We start from the raw sequence: 24,513 nt of genomic DNA on the forward strand, positions 1-24,513 counted from the left end.
CACAATATTCTAGGTGCAGTCTCACCAAGGCCTTGTACAACTGCAGTAGAACCTCCCTGCTCCTGTACTCAAATCCTTTTGCTATGAATGCCAACATATCATTTGCGTTTTTCACCACCTGCTGTACCTGCATGCCCACTTCCAATGACACCCAGGTCTCGTTGCACCTCCCCTTTTCCTAATCGACCATCATTCAGATAATAATCTGTTTTCCTGTTCTTGCAACCAAAGTGGATAACCTCACATTTGTCCACATTAAATTGCATCTGCCATGAATTTGCCCACTCACCTAACCTATCCAAGTCACCCTGCATCCTCTTAGCATCCTCCTCACAGCTAACACCGCCGCCCAGCTTTGTGTCATCCACAAACTTGGACATGCTGCATTTAATTTCCTCGTCTAAATCATTAATATATATTGTAAACAACTGGGGTCCGAGCACTGAGCCTTGTGGTACCCCACTAGTCACTGCCTGCCATTCTGAAAAGGTCCTGTTTACTCCCACTCTTTGCTTCCTGTCTGCCAACCAATTCTCTAACCACATCAATACCATACCCCCAATACCGTGCGCTTTAAGTTTGCACACTAATCTCCTGTGTGGGACCTTGTCAAAAGCCTTTTGAAAATCTAAATATATCACATCCACTGGCTCTCCCCTATCCACTCTACTAGTTACATCTTCAAAAACTTCTATGATTCGTCAGACATGATTTTCCTTTCACAAATCCATGCTGACTTTGTCCGATGATTTCACCGCTTTCCAAATGTGCTGTTATCACATCTTTGATAACCGACTCTAGCATTTTCCCCACCACCGATGTCAGACTAACGGGTCTATAATTCCCCAGTTTCTCTCTCCCTCCTTTTTTAAAAAGTGGGGTTACATTAGCCACCCTCCAATCCTCAGGAACTAATCCAGAATCTAAGGAGATTTGAAAAATTATCACTAATGCATCCATATTTCTTGGGCTACTTCCTTAAGCACTCTGGGATTCAGACCATCTGGCCCTGGGGATTTATCTGCCTTTAATCCCTTCATTTTACCTAACACCACTTCCCTACTAACACGTATTTCCCTCAGTCGAGGACTTTTACCGGTGCCCTGGGTCTGTGAATCTCTGCAAGTCTGCTAGGGTAGTTGAAGGCCTAATGTCTGTGTGTCCAAGTCTGAGTATATGTGTGTGGGTAGGAGGGATGAAGTTGTTTTGTTGCTTATTGTGTTCTGTGTGGCTCTGCTGAGCACTGTGGGCATGCTATGTTGGTGCTGGAATGTGTAGCGATGCCTATGGGTACACTTAGCACACCCTCGAGTGTGTCAGTTATTAACACAAACAACGCATTTTACTGTACATTTCCATGCACATGGGATAACTTGAATTTTAAGAAATGGTCCAAGATCCACAAACCTGCCTGTCCAGGTAGACCTATTGTCTCAGCTTGGTCCTGCCCCACTGAACTCATTTCTGCATACCTTGACACTGTCTTATCCCCCCTTGTTCAATCTCTTCCCACCTATGTTTGTGACACTTCTCATGCTTTGAATTTTTTCATTGATTTTAAGTTCCCTGGCCCCCTCCGTCTTATTTTCACCATGGATGTCCAGTCCCTATATACCTCCATCCCCCACTGAGATGGTTTCGAAGCTCTTCGGCTTTTTTTGGATTCCAGACCTAACCAAATCCCCTCTACCACCACTCTCCTCCGTCTAGCGGAATTAGTTCTTACTCTCAATAATTTCTCCTTTGGTTCCTCCCACTTCCTCCAAACCAAGGGTGTAGCCATGGGCAGCCGTATGGGTCCCAGTTATGCCTGCCTTTTTGTTGGCTTTGTGGAACAGTCCATGTTCGGTACCAGTATCCATCCCCCTCTTTTCCTTTGCTACATCGACGACTGCATTGGCACTGCCTCTTGCACGTGTGCTGAGCTCTTCGACTTCATTAACTTTGCCTCCAACTTTCACCCTGCCCTCAAATTTACCTGGTCCATTTCCGAGACCTCCCTCCCCTTTCTTGATCTTTCTGTCTTCATCTCTGGAGACGGCCTATCTACTGATATCTACTATAAGCCTACAGACTCTCACAGCTACCTGGACTATTCCTCTTCCCACCCTGTCTCTTGCAAAAAGGCTATCCCCTTCTCACAATTCCTCCGTCTCCGCCGCATCTGCTCTCAGGATGAGGCTTTTCTTTCCAGGACGAAGGAGATGTCTTCTTTTCTTAAACAAAGGGGCTTCCCTTCGTCCACCATCAACTCTGCTCTCAAACGCATCTCTCCCATTTCCCGCACATCTGCCCTCACCCCATCCACCCGCCACCCCACTCGGGATAGAGTTCCCCTTGTCCTTACCTACCACCCCACCAGCCTCCAGGTCCAACATATCATTCTCCGTAACTTCCCACTACCAAACACATTTTTTCCCTCCCCCCCTTCTGCTTTTCGCAGGGATCGCTCCCTACGCGACTCCCTTGTCCACTCGTCCCCCCCCATCCCTTCCCACCGATCTCCCTCCTGGTACTTATCCTTGTAAACGGAACAAGTGCTACACCTGCCCTTACACTTCCTCCCTCACCACCATTCAGGGCCCCAGACAGTCCTTCCAGGTGAGGCGACACTTCACCTGTGAGTCGGCTAATGTGGTATACTGTGTCCAGTGCTCCCGGTGTGGCCTTTTATATATTGGCGAGACCCGACGCAGACTGGGAGACCGTTTCGTGGAACACCTACGCTCGGTCCACCAGAAAAAGCAGGATCTCCCAGTAGCCACACATTTTAATTCCACGTCCCATTCCCATTCTGATATGTCTATCCATGGCCTCCTCTACTGTCAAGATGAAGCCACACTCAGGTTGGAGGAACAACACCTTATATACCGGCTGGGTACCCTTCAACCTGATGGCATGAACATTGACTTCTCTCACTTTCATTAATGCCCCTCCTCCCCTTCTTACCCCATCCCTGACATATTTAGTTGATTGCCTGTTCTCCATCTCCCTCTGGTGCCCCCCCCCCCCCCATTTCTTTCTCCTGAGGCCTCCTGTCCCATGATCCTTTCCCTTCTCCAGCTCTGTATCACTTTCACCAACCACCTTTCCAGCTCTTAGCTTCATCCCACCCCCTCCGGTCTACTCCTATCATTTTGCATTTCCCCCTCCCCCCACTACTTTCAAATCTCTTACTATCTTTCCTTTCAGTTAGTCCTGACGAAGGGTCTCGGCCCGAAACGTTGACAGCGCTTCGATGCTGCCTAGCCTGCTGTGTTCTACCAGCATTTTGTGTGTGTTGTTTGAATTTTAAGAGATATGATAGGATGATAGGAGCAGATTTACAAGGACATTGCCAGAGCCTAAAAATAATGGGGCCACTGTTTTACAAAAAGGTCCTATCTAGTGATCATAAATTTTTCATTGACAAGCATAGGAAAATATTTCGAAGATATTTCAATATTGGCCTCCAAGTAAGAGCATGGAGAGCTTGTCATAATTAAAAAGGATTTAAATAGGCTGCAGCAAAAAATGCATTGTGAACAGAACATCAGCCTGCAAAAGCTGCCCAAACCAGACACGCATGAAGACACCAAACTTATTTGATGGCGTATTTAAGTGCACAGGAAAAGTAATGTTGTTTTATTTGTAAGTTTATTGTAATGCAAAAATAACATACTTTTTAAAAAATACTGCTATTGATTTGCTCATGTTACCATTTACTTTTCAATATTGCAGAACTGGACACCTTTGTCTGTTTTGTTCTAAAGTTAAAAATAACCTATGCCGAGCTTGTGCTGATGCCAGGTAAATAATTAATTTTGCCATGCCAAACATTTTGCATAAAAATATACTGTACACTCTACATCCTATATATAAAATCAAAACAAATCTCATATTTCTCAGTTTCTTGCAGTCATGGGAAGAACAGTTTCTGTGAAGTATCAAGATAGAATGGCTTCTCTGGTGCATCAATAAAACTTGGTGAGGGTCAAAAGGGACATGCTAAATTTCTTTAGCCTCCAGAGGCACTGATGAGCTTTCCTGGCTGTGGCATCTATATGGTCAGAACAGGACTGGCTATTGGTAATGTTTCTTCTGAGGAACTTGAAGCTCTTCACCCTCTTGACCTCAGCACAACTGACAAGCTCTTTCGTTTTGCTGACACTGAAGGAAAGACTGCTGTCATAATACCATATTACTAAGCCTTCCATCTCCATTCGGTACTCTGACATGCTGTTATGTCTGCAAATACGCCTGTCCTGCACTGATCGGCTGGCACAGGTCACAGCCAGGGACACCATCCAGGCCAGATGCTTCCATCGAGCTGCAATGGTGACTGTTGCTTCAGATGCATTGAAGGCTGCCAGAGTAGGTGGTGACATTTCAATCCTCTTCTGTTCAGTTCTATTTTGGACTGCTATTGTCTCTTGGCAACCCTGATATCTTTACGTAGGTTGTATCTCGAATTCCTTGGAAAGGTCAAGGCCACCTCATTTGAACACAATGCATCCTGGACTTCAGTAAGGAGTGGATCACCTGGTTCAACCACAGTTTCCAGTCTGGAAACTCCGAGATTGTCTTCTTTGAGTACAATCTTCATGGTGGTGCTATACTCACCCAGGCTGCCTAGCCTCCTTAAATGTAAGATGGTCCACTGACTATTGATTTTAGATTCTTCTTTGAGACGGAGAAGCTAAAATTGGACATATCAGTATTACAGTGGCCATTGTTGATTGGAAGGACACTAGCAGGGATTAAAGTAGAACCACAGTGGCTGCATTTCTGGGAGCAATTCAGAAGGAACAGGAAAAATGCACTCCAAAGATAAAGTGGTATTCTAAAGGGAGTTTGGGATAAGGGATGTCAAAGAACGCATAAAATCAAAAGAATGGGCATATAATAAAAACAAACATTAGTGGGAAGTTAGAGGATTTGGAAGCTTTTAAAATCCAACAGAAGGCAACTGAATATACCATAAAGAGAAAAAATATGAAATATGAAGGTAAGCTAGCCAACAGAGGATACAAAATTTTCTTACTCTCAATAATTTCTCCTTTGGCTCCTCCCACTTCCTCCAAACCAAAGGTGTAGCCATGGGTATCTGCATGGGTCCCAGCTATGCCTGCCTTTTTGTTGGCTTTGTGGAACAGTCCATGTTCCAAGCCTATACAGGTATCCGTTCCCCTCTTTACCTTCGTTACATTGGCGCTGCCTCCTGCATGCATTCCCATTCTGATATGTCTATCCATGGCCTCCTCTACTGTCAAGATGAAGCCACACTCAGGTTGGAGGAACAACACCTTATATACCGTCTGGGTAGCCTCCAAACTGATGGCATGAACATTGACTTCTCTAACTTCTGTTAATGCCCCACCACCCCATCCCTGATTTATTTTTTCTCCCCTCCCCCCTTTTCCCCTCTCTCTGCCCTTCACTCTGCCTGTTCTCCATCTCCCTCTGGTGCTCCCCTCCCCCTTTCTTTCTCTCTAGGCCTCTCGTCCCATGATCCTTTCCTTTCTCCAGCTCTGTATCACTTTCACCAATCACCTTTCCAGCTCTTAGCTTCATCCCACCCCCTCCGGTCTTCTCCTATCATTTTGGATTTTCCCCTCCCCCTCCTACTTTCAAATCTCTTACTATCTTTTCTTTCAGTTAGTCCTGACGAAGGGTCTTGGCCTGAAACGTCGACAGTGCTTCTCCTTATAGATGTTGCCTGGCCCGCTGTGTTCCACCAGCATTTTGTGTGTGTTGCTAGTATGGATAGAAGATTGGCTGACTGACAGGAGGCAAAGAGTAGGAATAAAGGGGGCCAATAGTGGTTGGCTGCCAGGGACTAGTGGTGTTCCACAGGGGTTGGGGTTGGTGTTGGGACCACTTCTTTTCACATTATATGTCAATGATTTGAATGAAGGAATTGTTGGCTTTGTGGCCAAGTTTGCAGATGATGAGAAGATAGGTGGAGGGGTACATGGTGTTGAGGAAGCAAGGTGTCCACAGAAAGACTTAGGCAGACTGGGAGAATAGGCAAGGAAGCTGAAGATGAAATTTAGTGTAGGCAAGTGCACAGTCATGCAATTTGTTAGAAGGAATATAGGTGTGCACTGTTTTCTAAATGGGAAGAAAATTCAAAAATCAGAGGTACAAAGGGACTTGGAAGCCCTTCTGCAGGATTCCCTAAAGGGTAACTTGCAGGTTGAATCGGTGGTAAGGAAGGCAAATGCGACGTTAGCATTCATTTGAAGAGAACAAGTATACAAAAGCAAGGTTGTAATGCTGAGGCTTTATAAGGCATCGGTCAGACTGCACTAGGAGTATCGTGAGTAGTTCTGGGTCCCTTATCTAAGAAAATCTATGCTGCCATAGGAGAGGGTTCAGAGGAGGTTCACGAGAATGAGGAACATTTGTTGGCTCTTGTTCCGTATTTGCTAGGGTTTAGAAGAATGGGGGGGGGGGAATCTCACTGAAACCTATCAAATATTGAAAGGCCTATGTAGAATGGATGTGGAGAGGATCTTTCCTGTAGTGGGTCTAGAATCAGAGGGCTCAGCCTCAGAATAGAGGGACATCCATTTAAAACAGAGATAAGGAAAATTTTCTTTAAGCCAGAAGGTGGTGAATCTATGGAAATCATTGCCACAGACAATTGTGTAGGCCAAGTCATTGGATATATTTAAAGCAGAGGATGATATGTTCTTGATTAATCAGAGTGTCACAAGTTACAGGGTGAAGGCAAGAGAATGGGGATGAGAGCAATAATAAATCAGCCATGATGGAATGGTGGAGCAGACCCAATGGGCCGAATGGTCTGATTCTGCTCCTATGTCTAATGGTCAAAGTAATTACGTAGAAGCTCATCCATTTCTCAGACCAGCACTAAACAACTTTCTGTACTAGATGCTCACGGTTCAGCTTCTGATTCTATGATGACATAAAGAGCACAGTCCAGTAATCTGATTTACCAAACTGGCAGAGGGTGACTTGGTAGATGCTTTTGGTTGTTTAGCAAAGGTCAAGTGTGTTTGGATGCCTGGCAATTTTTTGGCAACGCACTTTTGAATCTGGCCTGGTTAAAGTCACTGCATTGATAAAAAGGGCCTCTGGGTATCCAGTTTCAAGGCTGTTGACCACGGAGCATGGTATTATTTTCCTCTCAAAATCAATCTTTTCCCTTATTATTAGGTTTTTTAAGTCCTTCACTGCCAGATCCCAGTCATCAGACCTACCACCTGCCCATGCTACTTTGGATGCCCTGTTTTTCAATTTAACATTATCCTTCACCTACTTTGGTAACCATAGACTGTCCCTTTCTCATGGAATCCCTCTTTCTAATTGGGAGTGTTGTGTGTTATGAATCAGTTATTTGAATATCTGACAGTGTTCATTTATAACTTGTCTCTTAGCTTATTTTCCAGGCCATCTCAGACATCTCCACGTTGATAACAATACAATTTCCCTAATTTCAGTTGAAGACAGTGGTTTTGGTCTTGTGGTGTTCACTCTCAAATTGCATCTAGAGTTCATTCATATTGTGGTCACTGGATCTGAAGGAACCTTTAACCATCAGTTATTTTATTAATTCTTACTCATTATTCTTGACCAAATCAAAAATCTTGGGTGCCACAACAGTGTAGCAGTTAGCACAATGAGAGTTCAGAGCTCAATCCTGGCATCCTCTGTAAGGAGTTTGTATGTCCTCCTCGTGGAGTGCATGGGTTTTCTCTGGAGCTCTGGTTTCCTTCCACAGTCAAAAGATGTGCCGGGTAGGTTAATTGGTCATTGGAGATTGTCCCGGGTGGGGGTGGGGGTATCAGGGGGTTGCTGGAGTGGCGCTGCTTGAAGGGCCTGCTACACGCTATATTGCTAAATAAATAAATATTCTGTTCCTAACTACGTTCCGTGACAAGAAGCAATCCCTAATGCACTCCACTTCTTCCATACCATTGGCGGTATGGTTTGTCCAATTAATATGTAGATTAAAACTTCATGACAATTTCAGAGCCCTCCAAGATGCACTAGTTGTTCAGCCCTATCACAAAGTCACATCTTACATGCTTGCTGACTTCTCTCACCAGTGTCGTCTTCACCCTGCTATTTATAACTTCACCCAAACCAATCCTATCTTACTATTCATGGCCTCTATCAGGACACACCACTCTGATACCTTCCTCAATTAAAAACGCGACCATACCATCTTTTGTTTTGAATATTTTCTAACCTGGAATGTTGAGCACCCAGTGCTGGTCATCCTGCAATCAACAATTCAAAGTACATTTATTATCAAAGTATGTACACAGAGCATAACTCTGAGATTTGTCCTGTTGCAGGAAGCCATGAAGCAAAGAAACACCATGGAACACATTCAAGAAAACATCAAACACCCAGCACTCAAGAAAAAAGGAATAAATTGTGCAAATGGCAAAAAGCAAGCAAACAACACATAGAATATCAAACATCAATCCATGAGTCCTGTAGTATTCAGTTTAATTCAGTTTCGTGCCATGCTGCTAGTCAACGCAGGGCCATTCTTCACCAAAGCCCCCCTGTTTGCACTGATCGCCCTTATCAAACCAGTCAAAAAACAGCAAATTTTTAAAAAGGGTCCAGGAATGCATGCAACATGGACCTCAAAGTCCCCCAAAAACAAAAGCACAGCCTCACCAATCAATCCTGATAACGTTGATTCCAAGACACCTGCCCTTCTTCTGACAGCAGCTTGCAAGAGGGAGAGGAAGACCAGTCAAATGCAGGCTGATGGTGGCCAACACCCACCCATCCTCCACTCTCATCCTCGTCTACTTCAACCTTGCTCAGCGCATCAATCGGAGAGAAGCAACAGAGTCAGTCATGAGCTCACACCGTCTCCAGACTTCCAGACCGCACATTCTGCACCATACCTCACCAAACTCCGTCAGAGACAGCAAAGCCCCAGATCACTCGTTCAACCCAAAACACACCATCAAAACGTAGATGACAGGTTCCAACCACTCGCAGCTTAGTAGTAGAATCATATTTGAAAGCAGTAAAAAACATAGTTTCATGAACTGTCAGCAGGTCGCCATTGATCAGGTCTCTGGTGTCATCTTGACTGAATATATCTGCAATAACATGATTTAATAGACAATAGGTGCAGGAGCAGGCCATTCAGTCCTTCGAGCTAGCACCACCATTCACTGTGATCATGGCTGATCATCCACAATCAGTACCCCTTTCCTGCCTTCTCCCCATATCCCTTGACTCCACTATCTTTAAGAGCTCTATCTAACTCTTTCTTGAAAGCATCCAGAGAATTGGCCTCCACTGCCTTCTGAGGCAGAGCATTCCATAGATTCACAACTCTCTCGGTGAAAAAGTTTTTCCTGAACTCCGTTCTAAATAGCCTACCCCTCATTCTTATTCAGGTGAAGCACATCCCATTGGATCTTCCTCGATGATCTGAACTCCATTTCTACCACACTGCACTTTTAAACTATACACCTACTTCCCTAATCTTTTTCTACCCTTTCAAATCATGTTTGCAGTTTTGCTTTTTACCCAGGCTCAAAATTCTTCAGTAGAATATTCTTCTTAACCATACTCATGTCTTTACATGGATGTCAAATGGATCCTCCTACTCCCACTCCAAGTTCTTCTCCAACTCAGAAAAGATGTCCTTGACTCTAGTACCAGGCAGAAAACACAGTCCTTTGAGCTCTTATACTTTGCAACAGAGAGCAGTGTCTGTTCCCCTAACTACATTATCCCATATGACTTCTACCATTTCCCCCTCCACGCCCCTGTTTAATGGTCTTATAGTTTGCACATCCTCTCTGCAGTCCTAACCCTTGTCCACAAAACGAGGAAGAATCTGATACCTTTTGGATAAGGGCTATAGCTCCTCTGGAACTATTCTGAAGATCCTTCTATTTGACTCTTTTTCAGTCATACTATCCTGCCTTGACCATTTGACAATTTAGAGATAGATAGTCTAAGGGATGTGATTGCCTGCTGGATACTGTGTCTAGGTAATCCTCTCCTCCCCCAAGTATTTGAGCTGAAACTCTGGATCACTGATCAAGGTCAAAGGTGCTTGAGCAGCCAACACCTGCTGCAGATGTGATCACTGTTTACTACCGTGGTAACAATATAGGCTTTAAGAAAATACAAATATTTTATGATGTTCTTTTCATGTATTTTTGCTGCCCTCCTTTGACTAGTAACTATTTTCACTGCAATGAATAGCTTCATAAACGCAAGGTAAATTTTCCTCAATTTAGTACATGCACCTTACCACCCATTTAGAAGAAATAATTTCAAACTGTAGATTTCAAGTTCAGTGTTCCTTATTTACAGAGTATTCTTATTCAGAGTTACCATGGTTTATTTTCCACTTACTGTATGACCTTCTGACAGCTCTTCTAAGAGGTTTGCTTTAGGATTTATGCAGCTTCAGCTCCATTGTATTTAAAACAATGAAAAATGTTCCTTCAGCAGCCATGATCAATTTCCATTAGGCAGTCAAATAAAATATAATCAAATCTCAAGCTAAATTACTTGGTGATAACTTATAAATCATTGTTTTTCTGTAAATTAAAGACCCATTAAACTAATCTCAAATGTCCCTTTTAAGAACCTTGTATATAGCCATGGTACTTTTGAATTTTTAAAAAATATTGTCTTGGCTATAATGCACAAAATGATTTAATGATACAAAAAAACTAGTACAAAATGTATTTCATCTTTCATCGAAGCAGGTCATTTCAGTCTACTGAGTCTAGACCAGTTTAAGGAGCAATCTTATTCAAGAGATTCCATTTTCCCTACTAATCCTCTCTTAAACCTATACTCTCCACATTCCTAGCAACTCCACTCAGTTTTTACCACTCACCTACACACTCTGGACAATTTAGAGTGGCCAATTAACTAAGCAACCAAAAAATATGCAAATTGCAAGAAGATGATGGAGGATGCAGGCGAAACCTAATGCAAAAAAGGAAAGTTGGATATTATTCATGTGCCTTTGATCTCCAGAGTGTAACCATAACCCTCTCTAATTTGAGGTAGAATGCAACTCTCCCCTGCTAGATTTAAAGATCCTGTCCCTACAAAAATTGAGTTGTTGAAAACCAGAGTTGTTTCAATCAGAAAGAACTAAAAAACAGATTCTGTCAGGACTTCAAAAATAGTGTTTCAGCTGGGAGAAAGCTATTGCTGGAAACATTCTATGATTTGAGGAAAAGAAATCAAATTAAGCAAGGGTAAACTCTCTCAACTGCACTATTGAAAGTCAATGAAGACTGACTGCATCGTGAACCATGTTAATGACTGTAAAGAGATCAAGGAAGAATGCATATGGGAACTGGATAAATATTTAAATTTTATAATTAAAATGTAAGAACAGTGATGTGGGACTAACCAGATATTATTTTTCCCAAATAGCAAGTACAGCAAAGAGAAAGGCCAAAGAGCTTCTTCCTATTTCATGTCTAATAATTAACTAAACTATGATTATCAACAAATATCCAGCTTTAAGCCCAGATTGTCCTTCTTAAGAACATTAGAAATGGAAACAGGTAAATGCCACTTGGCCTCCTGCAAACTTTCAAGGATGATATGATTGTAATAGATTTTTAGTACCCAAAGCTATTAAAAAACGTTGAGATTGTAGATGCCGGTGATGAAGACAGTTCTGTAGAACACATTTTTCTTTTGTCATTGAGATTTTGATATTTGTACCTTTTTAGATGGCTAACCCTGGAATAGTTCCAGCATTTTATCTGATGATTTCAAATGTTTTAAATTCCCAGGTTTTAAAAAACCTATTTAAGTAAGGGATGACTTGCAAAGGACCACAGATGTGCAATGAAATTTAATCCTGAAAGTAGTGTCAGGTCAACTGAGAATGGGAAAGCATATCCTATAATTAGATGTAATTTATGTAAAGAGGGCTTTGTAGCTTTTAATGTTTTTCAGAAGCATTTTGAGAGGACGCATTTTGGTATACCTATTAGGGTGCGAAGTGCCAAATTTGGAAAAGTTAGTGAATACCATGCAATTGCTTGTACCAAGTTAAATACCGTTAAGGAAGACAGGACAAAGATAATGCAGCAACCGAGGTTACTGGTTTTGCAGTGCTGGCTCCAGTGGTATAATCAGAAATGTTAAAGTGTATGTTAATTCCTGCAAGACTGATGACAATAATGGTTCTAGCATAGGTAGCACCAACAGCAGCAGATTTTCCATCTTACAGTTTCTCAACAATGTAGGCTTTCTGAGTGACAAGACAAATGTAGGAAGCAAAGCAAGACTACATGCATGTTAGTGATGTGGCCAGAACAACAAACTGTGGGAAGACATCATTAATGGGGCAAGAATTGTGTAGTTGAAAGAGGAAAAAGATCTTCAATTCAGGTATGAGGAACAGATCTACCAAACGCAAGGATAAATACATGATGCCGAAAGAAAATATGACAACCTGGACTAAGCATTTAAAATGGAGCCATGTTAATTTGACCTATGCTTTGGAAATTGATATTCAATAAAAACCTACAGACTTAACTTTATTTGCTTTGTTGTAGATTTCTGTCTACAGAAATTTTCAACAAGGCTGAAAAAGTTACGTTTAGCCCTTGCTCATCTTGAGCTAGGCATGAGAATTTATTAGTAATCATCAGTGTGACTTGATAAAAACAAACCTGCTGCCAAGTGGGACTGCATGACTTTTGATGAAGTCATGAAAGTCAACTACGGTCACAACACAGCTTTATTTCTCGCAGATTAAATGTGTTAAGGTTCCAGATGACATCAATAAAAGTCACTCTCAAGTCAAAATGACTAAATTAAGTTTCAAACCATTGATAACTGAAAGCTGGTAACTATTAGTTTGATTTAACTCTGGACTTTTTCAAAAAAATTAATAGCTGGAAGATTGGTTGATATGACTCTGAATAAATACAGGAGTATTTAAAGATGACCCCCAATTATGATCAAAATATCACAGTCATAAATCATTAACAGGTGTCTAGAACAATGAAAAGACCTTGCTGTCATTTTTAATTTCATCAACGCATTTGATTATTTGCAACAAAAACATATTAAGGTGTTTGGTCATGTGGGTGTAAACATTTACAGACTTCATCACTGTCTTAAAGTTTAACCCATACATCACAATAAAAGGCAACAAAGCTAAAAGAGAACCACTCTATATAAAGAAGGAAGTGAATCAGGGCAAAGAGCTTTCTGCAATTTTATTCAATATGATGGACATTTGGATGGTGACAGTACAATGTCTACCACCCCAGCATTCAAGAGTACAGGAGGGAAGTCTGGGGTTGCCCATGCAGGAAGATCCCTTTAGCAAAGATGGGCATTGGCATGGTTTGTTTAGTTCTGTATAACTAACTAGTTTTCTGAATTTATTTATCAGTTTATTTATTTATTTATTTAGAGATACAATGTGGAACCGCCTATTTAAAACTAGTTTTATCACAGGACAATTTATAATGAGCAATTCACCCACTAATCAGTACATCTCTGGACTGTGGGATGAAACAGAAGCACCCAAAAGAAACCCACGCAGTTCACGAGTCAACATACAAACTCCTTACAGACGCCGCTGGAATTGAACTCTGAACTCCCGAATGCCCCAAGCTGTGAGAGTGCCATGCTAACTACTATGCTACCATAGTTCTTGATTTCCTTAATATCCAAAAGTCTATTTATTTCTATCTTTGAATATAGTCAGTACAGACCCTCTCCAACCCTCAACAGAAGAGAATCCTGAAGATTCACTGTCGTCTGGGTGAAGAAAATTCACCTCATCTCAGTCATGAATATAATATCATGGACGGTGCATCCAAGAGCCTATTTCAATGCTATATGTTTGTATGACTCTCCAGCTTACTGCCAATTGTAAAACCGAAGAAAATTATTCCTGTTTTGATCTTGTCAGATTCCATATAAATTTGTATGCTTTTGTTTGCTTTGTCTGTACGTAAAAGGGAAGAATTGGCTTTCAGCCCACAAGCATACTGCAACACCTTGCTGTAGGTGGACATGCTAGCTGAAAACAGAATTATTCTTGACTGTAATTATTACCATTGTCAAACAGCCAGTCAGGCCTCGTGATAAGGCCGACAAATGCCATACAAGTGGGTGTTGAACAAATGTGGGATTAAGGAGAAGGAAAAAGTTTAATTTAGATTTGCAAGGCATTTTTTTTTTAAACACAGAGAATGGCATCGGTGGTCTGTGAGAGTCTGGAAGTTGAGACCCAAAATGTTCCGAGGTAGGATCGGTCAGGGCTTAAAGGTCAAAACAGTGATCGGAGAGTCCTGGGGTCAATACTCAGAGGTCGGTAGTCAAAAGGGCAAAGCCAAAGATCACAGTCCACAGCTCAGCAAGTCTAGAGGTAGAAAACCCAAAGTTCGAAGACAGAAGATAGCGAATCCAGAGGCAGAGGCCTAAAAGTTGAGCCTGCGAGTCCAGGTCAACAACTCCGAGAATCCAGTGCCAAGTGCTGGAGGCAGCCTGCCTTGGGACTGGAGGCCTGCCTGATTGTGCATGAGGAGGTGCAATGATGGGACGGTGGGAAAGGGCTTGTTTTGCGGTTTTGTTTTGTTCTATTACTGTTGTTATTGCTGCTTGTGTTGTTCACCTGAACACTTTGGGTTTGTTATGCTACACCAGAATGCATGGTGACACTTGTGGCTGCCCTAGCACATCTTTGAACTTATTACCTTCCATATCTGATGTTTTCTTTAATCAATTTTCTGAATTTTCAACATAACTCTTTAATGCTTCCATTTCTTCTCGATTCTCTGAAATTTCAGGAATTCCATACAATTTCAATACATCCTTGTAAAGAAGAAAGTCATGCAGACAAGATGGGAGTGGTAACTGGCGAATAAATTTATCAGAACGAAGACGTTCACTTTTCAGTGTTGATCGAATTTTCAAACGACTGAGGTGTGTCAGAGGAGGAATATTATCTAAAATGGAACAGAAAATCAAGTAGAATTAACCACTGACATCAAAATTTAAAGAAAAGCAAAAAGAATATTATGTACATTTGGTATAAATGAGAAATGACTCATCGCAGATCCACTGAAAACTTGCAGTATTCGCTTTACAGCAAGTAATTTCAAATCAGCATGTTGTCACATCTATAACCACTGTTCCCATTTGCACCTGGATTATATCACGACTGTACATTTTTCCAATCCTTCCTGATGCACTTATTATCAGCATCAAGATAACCCTTTAATATAGAAAAATGCTCAAATTAAAATGCTCAAGAGGTAGCTGTTTGACTATCACACTTAACAAGTAGGTGGCCTCCCAATCCTATGCACAAGTTGTAATTGTTGCAGAGCAGATGGATTAGAAGTCAGCACCAACAAAAAGTATCCACTGTAAACAGTCAAAATAGAGACTGCTGAAGCTGATATCATAAAACAAAAATAAATGTTAAAAACATCAACAAAGCAGCTTCTTCCCCTCTGCCATCTGATTTCCAAATGGACTTGAACCCATGAACACTACCTCACTACTTATTTTATAAATACATGTTTATTCATCATGTATTTCACTGAACAGCTGCTGTAAAGTTAACAAATTTCACAACATATGCCTGTGATATTAAATCTGATTCTGATAAGAATGGCATTATTTTGTCAGCAAAATACAATTGCCACTAGGCTTATACTCACTGGAATTTAGAAGATTGAGGGGGGATCTTATTGAAACATATAAAATTCTAAAGGGATTGGACAGGCTAGATGCAGGAAGATTGTTTCCGATGTTGAGGAAGTCCAGAACGAGGGGTCACAGTTTAAGGATAAAGGGGAAGCCTTTTAGGACCGAGATGAGGAAAAACTTCTTCACACAGAGAGTGGTGAATCTATGGAATTCTCTGCCACAGGAAACAGTTGAGGCCGGTTCATTGGCTATATTTAAGAGGAAGTTAGATATGGCCCTTGTGGCTAAAGGGATCAGGGGGTATGGAGAGAAAGCAGGTACAGGGTTCTGAGTTGGATGATCAGCCATGATCATACTGAATGGCGGTGCAGGCTTGAAGGGCCGAATGGCCTACTCCTGCACCTATTTTCTATGTTTCTATAGTGTATATTTATTTAATGCAGTTAAATAGTTTCATAATTTTGGAAACCTAATGTCTGTTATTTAGCACAATTGTCACTCCTTTGTTGCTGCAACATTGCTAAAAATCTTCACTCATCACTTTTGCAATTGCAACAATATACACTGTGCATTTATAGCAGCTAAAGCACGCAAATAAGAATAATTGATCCACGTCTGCAATCCACATAAAATCTATCTAACTAATTTCATTACCTGATAATGCAACTAATTATACAGAATGAAAACTAAATTGAAACAAAGTCAAAATAATAATTCATAATGTGCATTAGTGAACAAAGCAGTTGACTCAAGAGGCAGTACCTGGCTCTTGAGAAATCATGCATTCAAACTATAGACTAAACATGATGAAGCAATATAGTACTGAGAAAATGCTGCATTGCTGGCAATGCTACCCTTCCAATAGGTCATTAAATCAAGGCTCACCTTGCTTAGGTATCCCACGGCCTGTATTCAAAGAGCAAGGGAATGATTCTTAGCAACCCAACCAATATTTATCTTTTCAACATTTCTAAACAAACAGATCTGTAGTTCAGGAGTTTATTGCAAATTTACTTGTGTGTACTTGTGCCAATAAACTCAACTTTGACTTGGATTGAGAATTCCACAGGTGGAAGAGAAGAAATTTCTCCATAGCAAGTCTTACTATCTTAGCCTAATCCTTAGAACCCTACTCTTTGCCCAGATCTCCCCATCATTGACCCAATCTCTTTATACATCAGTGTTACCATATAAGGATGCAGTCTAGTAAATGTTCCCTGCACTCCTTCTATGGTCCTTCTATAGTAGACCATCTTAATCGTCTGCTGCACCTGAATCTCTTTGTACCTCTCCTTATGCCAACTGCTTGTTGTTTGGATAATAACCTACATTCCTGCTAGTGTCAGCAAACTATGGTACTTCACATTTGTCCACATTAAATTGTATCTGCCATGTATTTTCCCACTTTCTCAATCTGTCCAAATAACACTGGAGCCTCTCTGCATTCTCCTCACAGCTCATACTCCCGGCCAACTTTGAGCCATCTGAAAATTGGGATATATTAATTTAACTCCTTCGTCTAAATGATTAAAATATGTTATGAATAATTGGTGAGTTAGCATTGCTCCCAGCCATACTCAACTATTCACTGCCTGCCACCTGGGAAAATACTTTATTTTCTCTGTCTTCTGTCTGCTATCCAGCTCACTATTCATGTCAGCACCCTACCCCCAATCCCATATCTTTTCATGTTGCACACATTCGCGTAGTGAAACTTCATGGATGTAAAGCACTCCAAAAGATTGTTGGGAAGGCTGCTAATATAAGTGCATGCCCTTTTTTTTTTAATCATGAAGCAGATAATTTGACTGTGACAAAGTAGAATCCAACCAACGTTAACAGTAACTTTGCCGAGAATATTGAAATGTACTTAATTTTTTATCATTGTATTTTTGTATCACAGATTTTTCATTTCTTTAGGTTAAAAAATTGCAAACTGCTGTATATAACACCAGTCTTATATTTAGGCCAAATTACACATGCCTAAAAATAAAATATTTTTTAATCAAGAGGTGAATAGTTATGTTAAAAATTTATAATATGGTAGTTATGCACCTCCATACTCTTGTCTTGTTCATTAAACGTGACCTCCCATATAAATTTTTAACACCTTGTCTGTTTCTGTGATCTGCAGACATGCAGTCAAAGGTATTTCAGTTCCCATTCATATTTTTGTACTTGATTTGCCTTCCTCAAATTCATTACCTTGCCCACTTTCAGACTGAATTCCTTTGCTTGGGCAAGACCAACAAGTCACATTCCAAACTGGAATTTATTTCTTTTGCTACTTACATATCTGCTCATTCCTATTTGCTAAATGTAAGCATTTTCCATGAAATAGATCAAGAGAATTTTAGAGTGTAATATTTTCCACAACCAAAATAAATTTCTTAATATATATTACAATAAATCAAAACAAAGCTATCATTGTCATTTGTATTTAAAACAATTACATACCAAACTGTGTCTGTTCAACCCAACTAGAGGTTGTGATGCGACAGTGAAGTATTTGGGCCACAACCAGAGGAAGCCTTTTCCAGTTTGTAAACTCAAGTGTAAAATTAAGCATGCTGTCCCCAGCTGTATTTAGCCTGCAGATTAACAAAAATAAAAATGCACCTAAATATACAACATTTTAAAAAGCAAATAATCAAATGCTAGAAATGTACACAGAACATGCAAGCAACCAGCACTTTCATAGTTCTAGAGAAATAAAAAATGATGTGTCTCAATGAAGTTTCATGGAAAGAAATGGTCTTCATTCCATCACAAACATCTCCCTGGTTTCTCATATTTCCAATTTTAATGAAAGCTTATTGTCTTAAGCATTAACACAGTGTTTCTCTCCACTGAATATCTCTCACTATTTTCTGTTTTAATCTTAGACTTCATTATCTGCAGGTTTTTGCTTGACATAACACTGTTGCTCTTCAGCAGAATGTTTTCACTGGGATTCCAGCTTAGATGGGACTGCAAAGTAAATATTCTATTAACAAGGGATAGAATGTGGACAGGGCAGTGTTGGTAATTCAAGGAACCTTAAAGCCAATCCTGTTTGCAATAGCTCTTTAAAAAGGCTCACTGAAGTTGTATTTAATTTAGCAAGAGATCTGCTCTGGACCATGTCAGTGCTTGGAGCTAAATGCGGGGGCCCTAACTGGTACCTCGTGCCTGGCAACACATAGGTCTCGGTTTGCCACTGGATAGAGGCAAATGACTAACACATGAGTTTGCACCAGAGTCCAGGGATACAGCTACCACAGCTTTCTCCCAATCTTCAGGGTAGTGTGACTGATAGCATTGCTAACTGCCAACTTACGCACAGGGCTACAACCAATACAATCATTAGAACAGCATGCAAAAAGGAGTAAGTGCATGGCTCTAAGTGCACCAGTGAATTTCCATGTCAATGCTTCTTCTAGCATTCAGATCATTGAAGGTACTATGTGTTGAACAAAGGCTTCAAGGCAGGGTTATAATTTCTGGGAGAGTGAAACCTTGCCTACATTTTCAGTAAAAAGCTGGTCTCAGTGTATGTGAGGAGAATCATGTATGATTTTTCATTAACACCATTTTATTGCCTGACAAGAGGCAATAGTGATATTAATTACTGATGTAAAACATAGTAAAAAGTGAGATGCACTTGGTTCAGAAATGAAGCCTTATATATAGTCAGGGATCTCATTAAAAAACCTGCTTGACCATCAATATTTGTCAAAATGACAGTGGTATTTAAACATACATGGCATGCTCTCCAGTTCAGAAAATAAAATGCAGCTTAGCATACAGGTTGTTCAATTACCATAAAGAAAAATGCAAAAAGTTAAAAATCTCAAGATATTAATATTTTTTATAAAGAAAAGGGTGGAATCTCTGATGAAGATGGCAGAGTTTGTCATCGAAATGTCACTTATAATCGATACCTGTACCCAGCTGGAAGCCCGAGAAGAGTTAATTCATTCTTTTAAAAAGCTTTAAATTTTTGGCAAAATTCAGTGTATTTTGAAAAAAGGGCATACTTAAACTAAGCAAAAGAAAGTACCAGTTGTATCAGCAAAATGCTGCTGGCCTCTTGAGCTGAGCAAAATAATCAATCAGCCATACCAATGCTTGAAAAAAAATTTCAGAGGAAATGAGTTCCCCATGATGGATTAGGTAATAGTACATTAATTCACACAACAGTAAACTTGCTTTACTTTTACAGATAGGTAAATTTCCCCGGATAATAAAAATACCTGAGAATCATGAACCCAGAAATAGTCAACCAAATACATTGCCAGCATTAATTTGCTATTAATGTGCCACTTTTTTAAAACATGAATAATATTGGCTTAAGCTGAATTCTATAAACATCAGGTTTGTAACAGGTCTTGATATCAAAACCTAATAGTGAACAAAACATGAAAATGTAATGTTTTGTATTTTAATTCAAGAATATAATAATAATCATTATATAAGAATATAATAATCATCAATCATTATTATTTTTGGTAAAATATCTACATTTTAGGTCCAAATATGATCAGCTAAAGAATTGCAGCAAGGAGAGAAGCAGTTTCCACTGCCTACAGACAGCCATACGTATTGGACAGTCAACTTAGCCCTGAGAAATGTCTTATATATCCAGGGAAGTTCTGCGCAGTTCAACTGTTCACAGTTGTTCGGTTTTGTTCAGCTGCTGGTCATAGAGCTCAACAGCAAGGAAAAAGGTTACAGCAATTCAACTTAGATTTGGTACGAAGGGAATTGCCATTCATCTTAATGCAGAAAAACACAGCAAAGAACCAATTAATTTTTAATAAAATAATTTAAAAGCTACAAATTAAGATTATTCATATGTTTTATGCCTATATGATAGCATCTGGATATTTTAACACCTAAAATATTTAAGAGTTGGAATATTTTTCAAATGAACACATCAGAAACATAAACACAAGAAATTCTGCAAATGCTGGTAAGCCACACAAAATACTAGAGGAACTAAGCAAGTGGGGCAGCACCTACGGAGAGGAATAAACAGTCGACAATTCGGGACTTACTAAGTCAAACCGATGCTTGAAAAGAATTCAGAGCATATTACTTTGTAGTTTAAAGTAACTTTATTGTCAAAGCACATATACAATAAATCACCGTATACATCCCTGAGATTCATTTTCTTGCAATCACAGTAACTACATGAAACACAATAGAATCAATGAAAGACCACACCCAACCAGATAACGATCATTATGCAAAAAAACAAGCTGTGCAAGTACAAAAAAGGGGAACAATAATAATAAATAAACAAGCAACAAATATTGAGAACATGTGATGAAGAATCCTTAAAAGTGAGTCTGTATGTTGTGGGAACAGTTCAGAGATGGGGCAAATGAGGTTATCCTCTCCGGTTCAGGAGTTTCGTGGTTGAAAGGTAATAACTCTTCCTCAACTTGGTGGTTCGGGTCTTGAGGCTTCTGTGGCAGAGTGAGAAGAGAGCATGACCTGGATGGTAGAGATCCTTGATGATGGATGTGACTTCCCTACGGCTGTGCTCAATGGTGGGGAGGGCTTTCCCCACAAACAATGAGATAGGGAGCGATGGATTAGGTAACAGTACATTAACTGACTGAACATAAACTTTCCTTACTATTGCAGACAGGTAAATTTACCCCTAGACAACATTTAAGCAATGAACTTGAAGACTTTTTTATTATAAAAATACCTCCCAGTCCTGATGAAGGGCCTTGGCCCGAAATGAAGATTGTTGCAGAGGAGGCTGCCAGGATGTTACTCGGGATAAAACATTTCATTTATGAATAGAATAGAATGGAAATGGATAAGTTAGATTTGTTTCCTTTGAAGTGGAAGACACTGAGATGGAACCTGATAGAGGTACACAAAGTTAAGAAGGGCATAAACAAGATGGATGGAATAAAGCTTCTTGCCATAGAAGGTGTTTAAATAAGAGTCTAAAATTTAAATAAAGCAAAATACAAGATACTTGGACCATATCAGAGGAAGATTTCTTTCATTCAGAGTGCAGTAAAAATTTGGAATGCACTGCCTGAGCGGCTGGTAGAAGCAGATAATCTCACAAGTTTATTAAGTATCTAGATAAGCATTTGAATCACCAAGATATAAAAGACCAAAGAGTGCTGGTGTATGGAATTACTATAGCTCCACTACAGTTTATTAGGGAACAATAAAATTGTGCATAATTATCCTTTTACAAATGAATCTTATCATTACTGTTGAAGAAAAAATCAACATGTTATGCCTCCTCCAAAACTGTTCTCCCTAGCTTAATGTGATATTTGTGCTAAATTCCTTTATTATTATCACATGTATTGAGATACAGTGAAAAACCTGTCTTGCATACTGTTCATTCATGCAGATCAATTCATTATAACAGTGCATTGATATAGTACCAGATAAAACAATAAAACTATACAGAATTAAGTGTTACAATTACTGAAAAGGTTCAGGGCAGGTAGACAAAAACATACAAGGTCGTGATGAGGTAGAACGTGAGGTCAAGAGTTCATATCATCATACGAGAAAACAGTTCAATAGTCTTAGAAAAGCAGAATCGAAGCTGACCTTGAGACTTGTGGTGCGTGCTTTCAGGTGTTTATATTTGCTGCCCAATAGAAGGGGATAGAGGAAAGAATGCCCATTATTGGTGGGGCCTTTGATTACGTTGACTTCTTTACTGAGACAACAAGAAGCACACGCAGAGTCAATGGAGGGGAGGCCAGCTTCTGTGATATACTGAGCCACATCCACAACTGTCTACAGTTTCTGGATGTCATGGGCAGGGCAGCTGACTGAGCAAACTGTGATGCAACTGGATAAGGGTGCTTTCTGTAGTGCATCAATAAAAATTGCTAAGGGTCAGAGACATCCTGAATTTCTTTAGTTTCTTCAGGAAACAAAAGCACCAATGAGCTTTCTTGACTATGGTATCAATGTGGTTGGAGCAGGGCATGCTATTAGTGACGTTCACTGCTAGAAACTTGAAGCTCTCAAGTCCCTTGACTTTAGTATCATTAATGTAAACAGGAGCAAGTGCACCATGCTCTTCCCAAAGTCAATGACCAGCTCATTAGTTTTGCTGACATTGAAACATTGTTGTCATGACAACATGTTTCTAAGCTCTCTATCTCCTTCCTGTACTCTGACTTATTGCGATGAGATATACAGCCCACTATAGTGCTATTATCTACAACCTTGTAAATGGGAGTTAGAGCAGATTCTGGCCATACAGTTGTATAGGGAATAGTATGGGCAGCTGAAGATGCAGCTTTGTGGGGCACCAGTGTTGAGAATAATTGTAGTAGTGGTTTTGTTGACTATCTTACTGACTGCAGTGTGTTTTTCAGGAAGTCAAGGATCTAGCTGCAAAGGGCAGAGTTGAGTCCCAGGTCTAGGTGTTTGGAGATGAGTTTGTTTGGAATTATAGTATTGAAGGCAGAGTGTAGTCAAAAAAACAATAGTTTAACATTGTATCTGTTCTGTTCAGATACTCTAGAGATTAATGTAGGGCCAAGGAGATGGTGTCTGACATAGATCTTAATTGGCAGTAGACAAATTATAGCGTGTCGAGGTTGTCAGGGAGGCTGGAGTTAATGTGTGCCATGACTAGTCACTTTAAACAATTCGGGGGTGGGGGGGGATATCAGAGCGAACAGGCAGTAGTCATTAAGACATATTGTTTTGTTTTTCTAAGCTAACAGGATGATAGTGTCTTCTTAAACCAGATTAAAGCACGGATAGGTTAAAAAAATCTGCAAGTACCCCCAGAAACTAATCTGCACAGGATTTACGCGACACAGCCGAAAATACTATCACAGATGCTTTTCATGAGTTCAGTTTCCGAAAACTGATCTTGTATCTGCAATGATGACTGTAGGTTCAGATTCATTGAAGGCTGTCAGGGTAAGTGGTGACATTCCAAACACCTTCTGTTCAATTCGTCCACATGTGCTAAGCTCATCAGGAAGGGATGTGCTGCTGTTGGCGATGCTGCCTGATGTTGTTTTGTAGCCTGATAACATACCACCATAGAACAAGTTTCTGTAAAGGATCTTCATGTTTTAGCTTCTGTCTGTGGTCGGGGAGGAGCACAACCTGGTGGTCTGATTTGCCAAAGTGTGGGCAACGGGGCTGTGGTTGGTTCAATGGGCGTCTTTGTTGGTTGTGTAGCAATGGTCAAGAGTGTCCGGGCTCCTGGTGGTTCAGGACACATGACAGTGGTATGTTGGTAACATACTCTTGATCTTGGCTTGGTTGAAGTCACCAGAAATGATGAATAGGGCCTCAGGGTATCCTGTTTCAAGGCTGTTGAACAAGGAGTATAGTTGCACGAGTGCAGATTGGCCTGGGATGAGATGTAGACGGGATAGCTGAAGCAAATTCCCCAGGCAGGTAGTATGGGCGCCACTTCACCATTATATATTCCATGCTGGGTGACCAGGAACTTGCCAGGACCGTCACAACCAACCACCACAAAGTATTAATTAGGAACAGACCTCCATACCTCTAACTTTGCTTGAGGGTGCTGTATGATCAATCTGGTGAATTAAGAAGACCTCCGACTCATATGTAAACTTCATTTTGGTGACATGTAGGACATAGCAGGTATAGACAATAGACAATAGGTGCAGAAGTAGACCATGCGGCCCTTCGAGCCTGCACCGCCATTCTGAGATCATGGCTGATCATCTACTATCAATACCCGGTTCTTGCCTTGTCCCCATATCCCTTGATTCCCCTATCAAGAAGGTAACTATCTAGCTCCTTCTTGAAAGCATCCAGAGAATTGGACTCCACTGCCTTCTAAGGCAGTGCATTCCAGACCCCCACAACTATCTG

General features: G+C 40.5%; 1 protein-coding gene across 6 annotated transcripts in view; it reads right to left on the minus strand.

Annotated features, from left to right (window-relative positions):
* asb3 (ankyrin repeat and SOCS box containing 3) overlaps nucleotides 1-24,513 on the minus strand; it is an 89,798-nt gene that overhangs the window by 15,793 nt on the left and 49,492 nt on the right. For 3 of the 6 annotated variants that reach the window (XM_073050951.1, XM_073050953.1, XM_073050952.1), the window contains exons 9-10: nucleotides 18,118-18,251; nucleotides 10,645-14,951 (exon numbers count right to left, since the gene is read on the minus strand). In XM_073050951.1, coding sequence (XP_072907052.1) covers nucleotides 14,725-14,951; nucleotides 18,118-18,251 — 361 coding nt within the window. In that variant the 3' untranslated portion in view covers nucleotides 10,645-14,724. Of the gene's footprint in view, nucleotides 1-3,627; nucleotides 8,698-10,644; nucleotides 14,952-18,117; nucleotides 18,252-24,513 lie in introns of those variants that run through there. The other 3 variants (XM_073050954.1, XM_073050956.1, XM_073050955.1) reach the window with 2 other exon arrangements.

The sequence above is a fragment of the Hemitrygon akajei genome, chromosome 7 (genome assembly GCF_048418815.1).
Source record: "Hemitrygon akajei chromosome 7, sHemAka1.3, whole genome shotgun sequence".
Lineage (NCBI taxonomy): Eukaryota > Metazoa > Chordata > Chondrichthyes > Myliobatiformes > Dasyatidae > Hemitrygon > Hemitrygon akajei.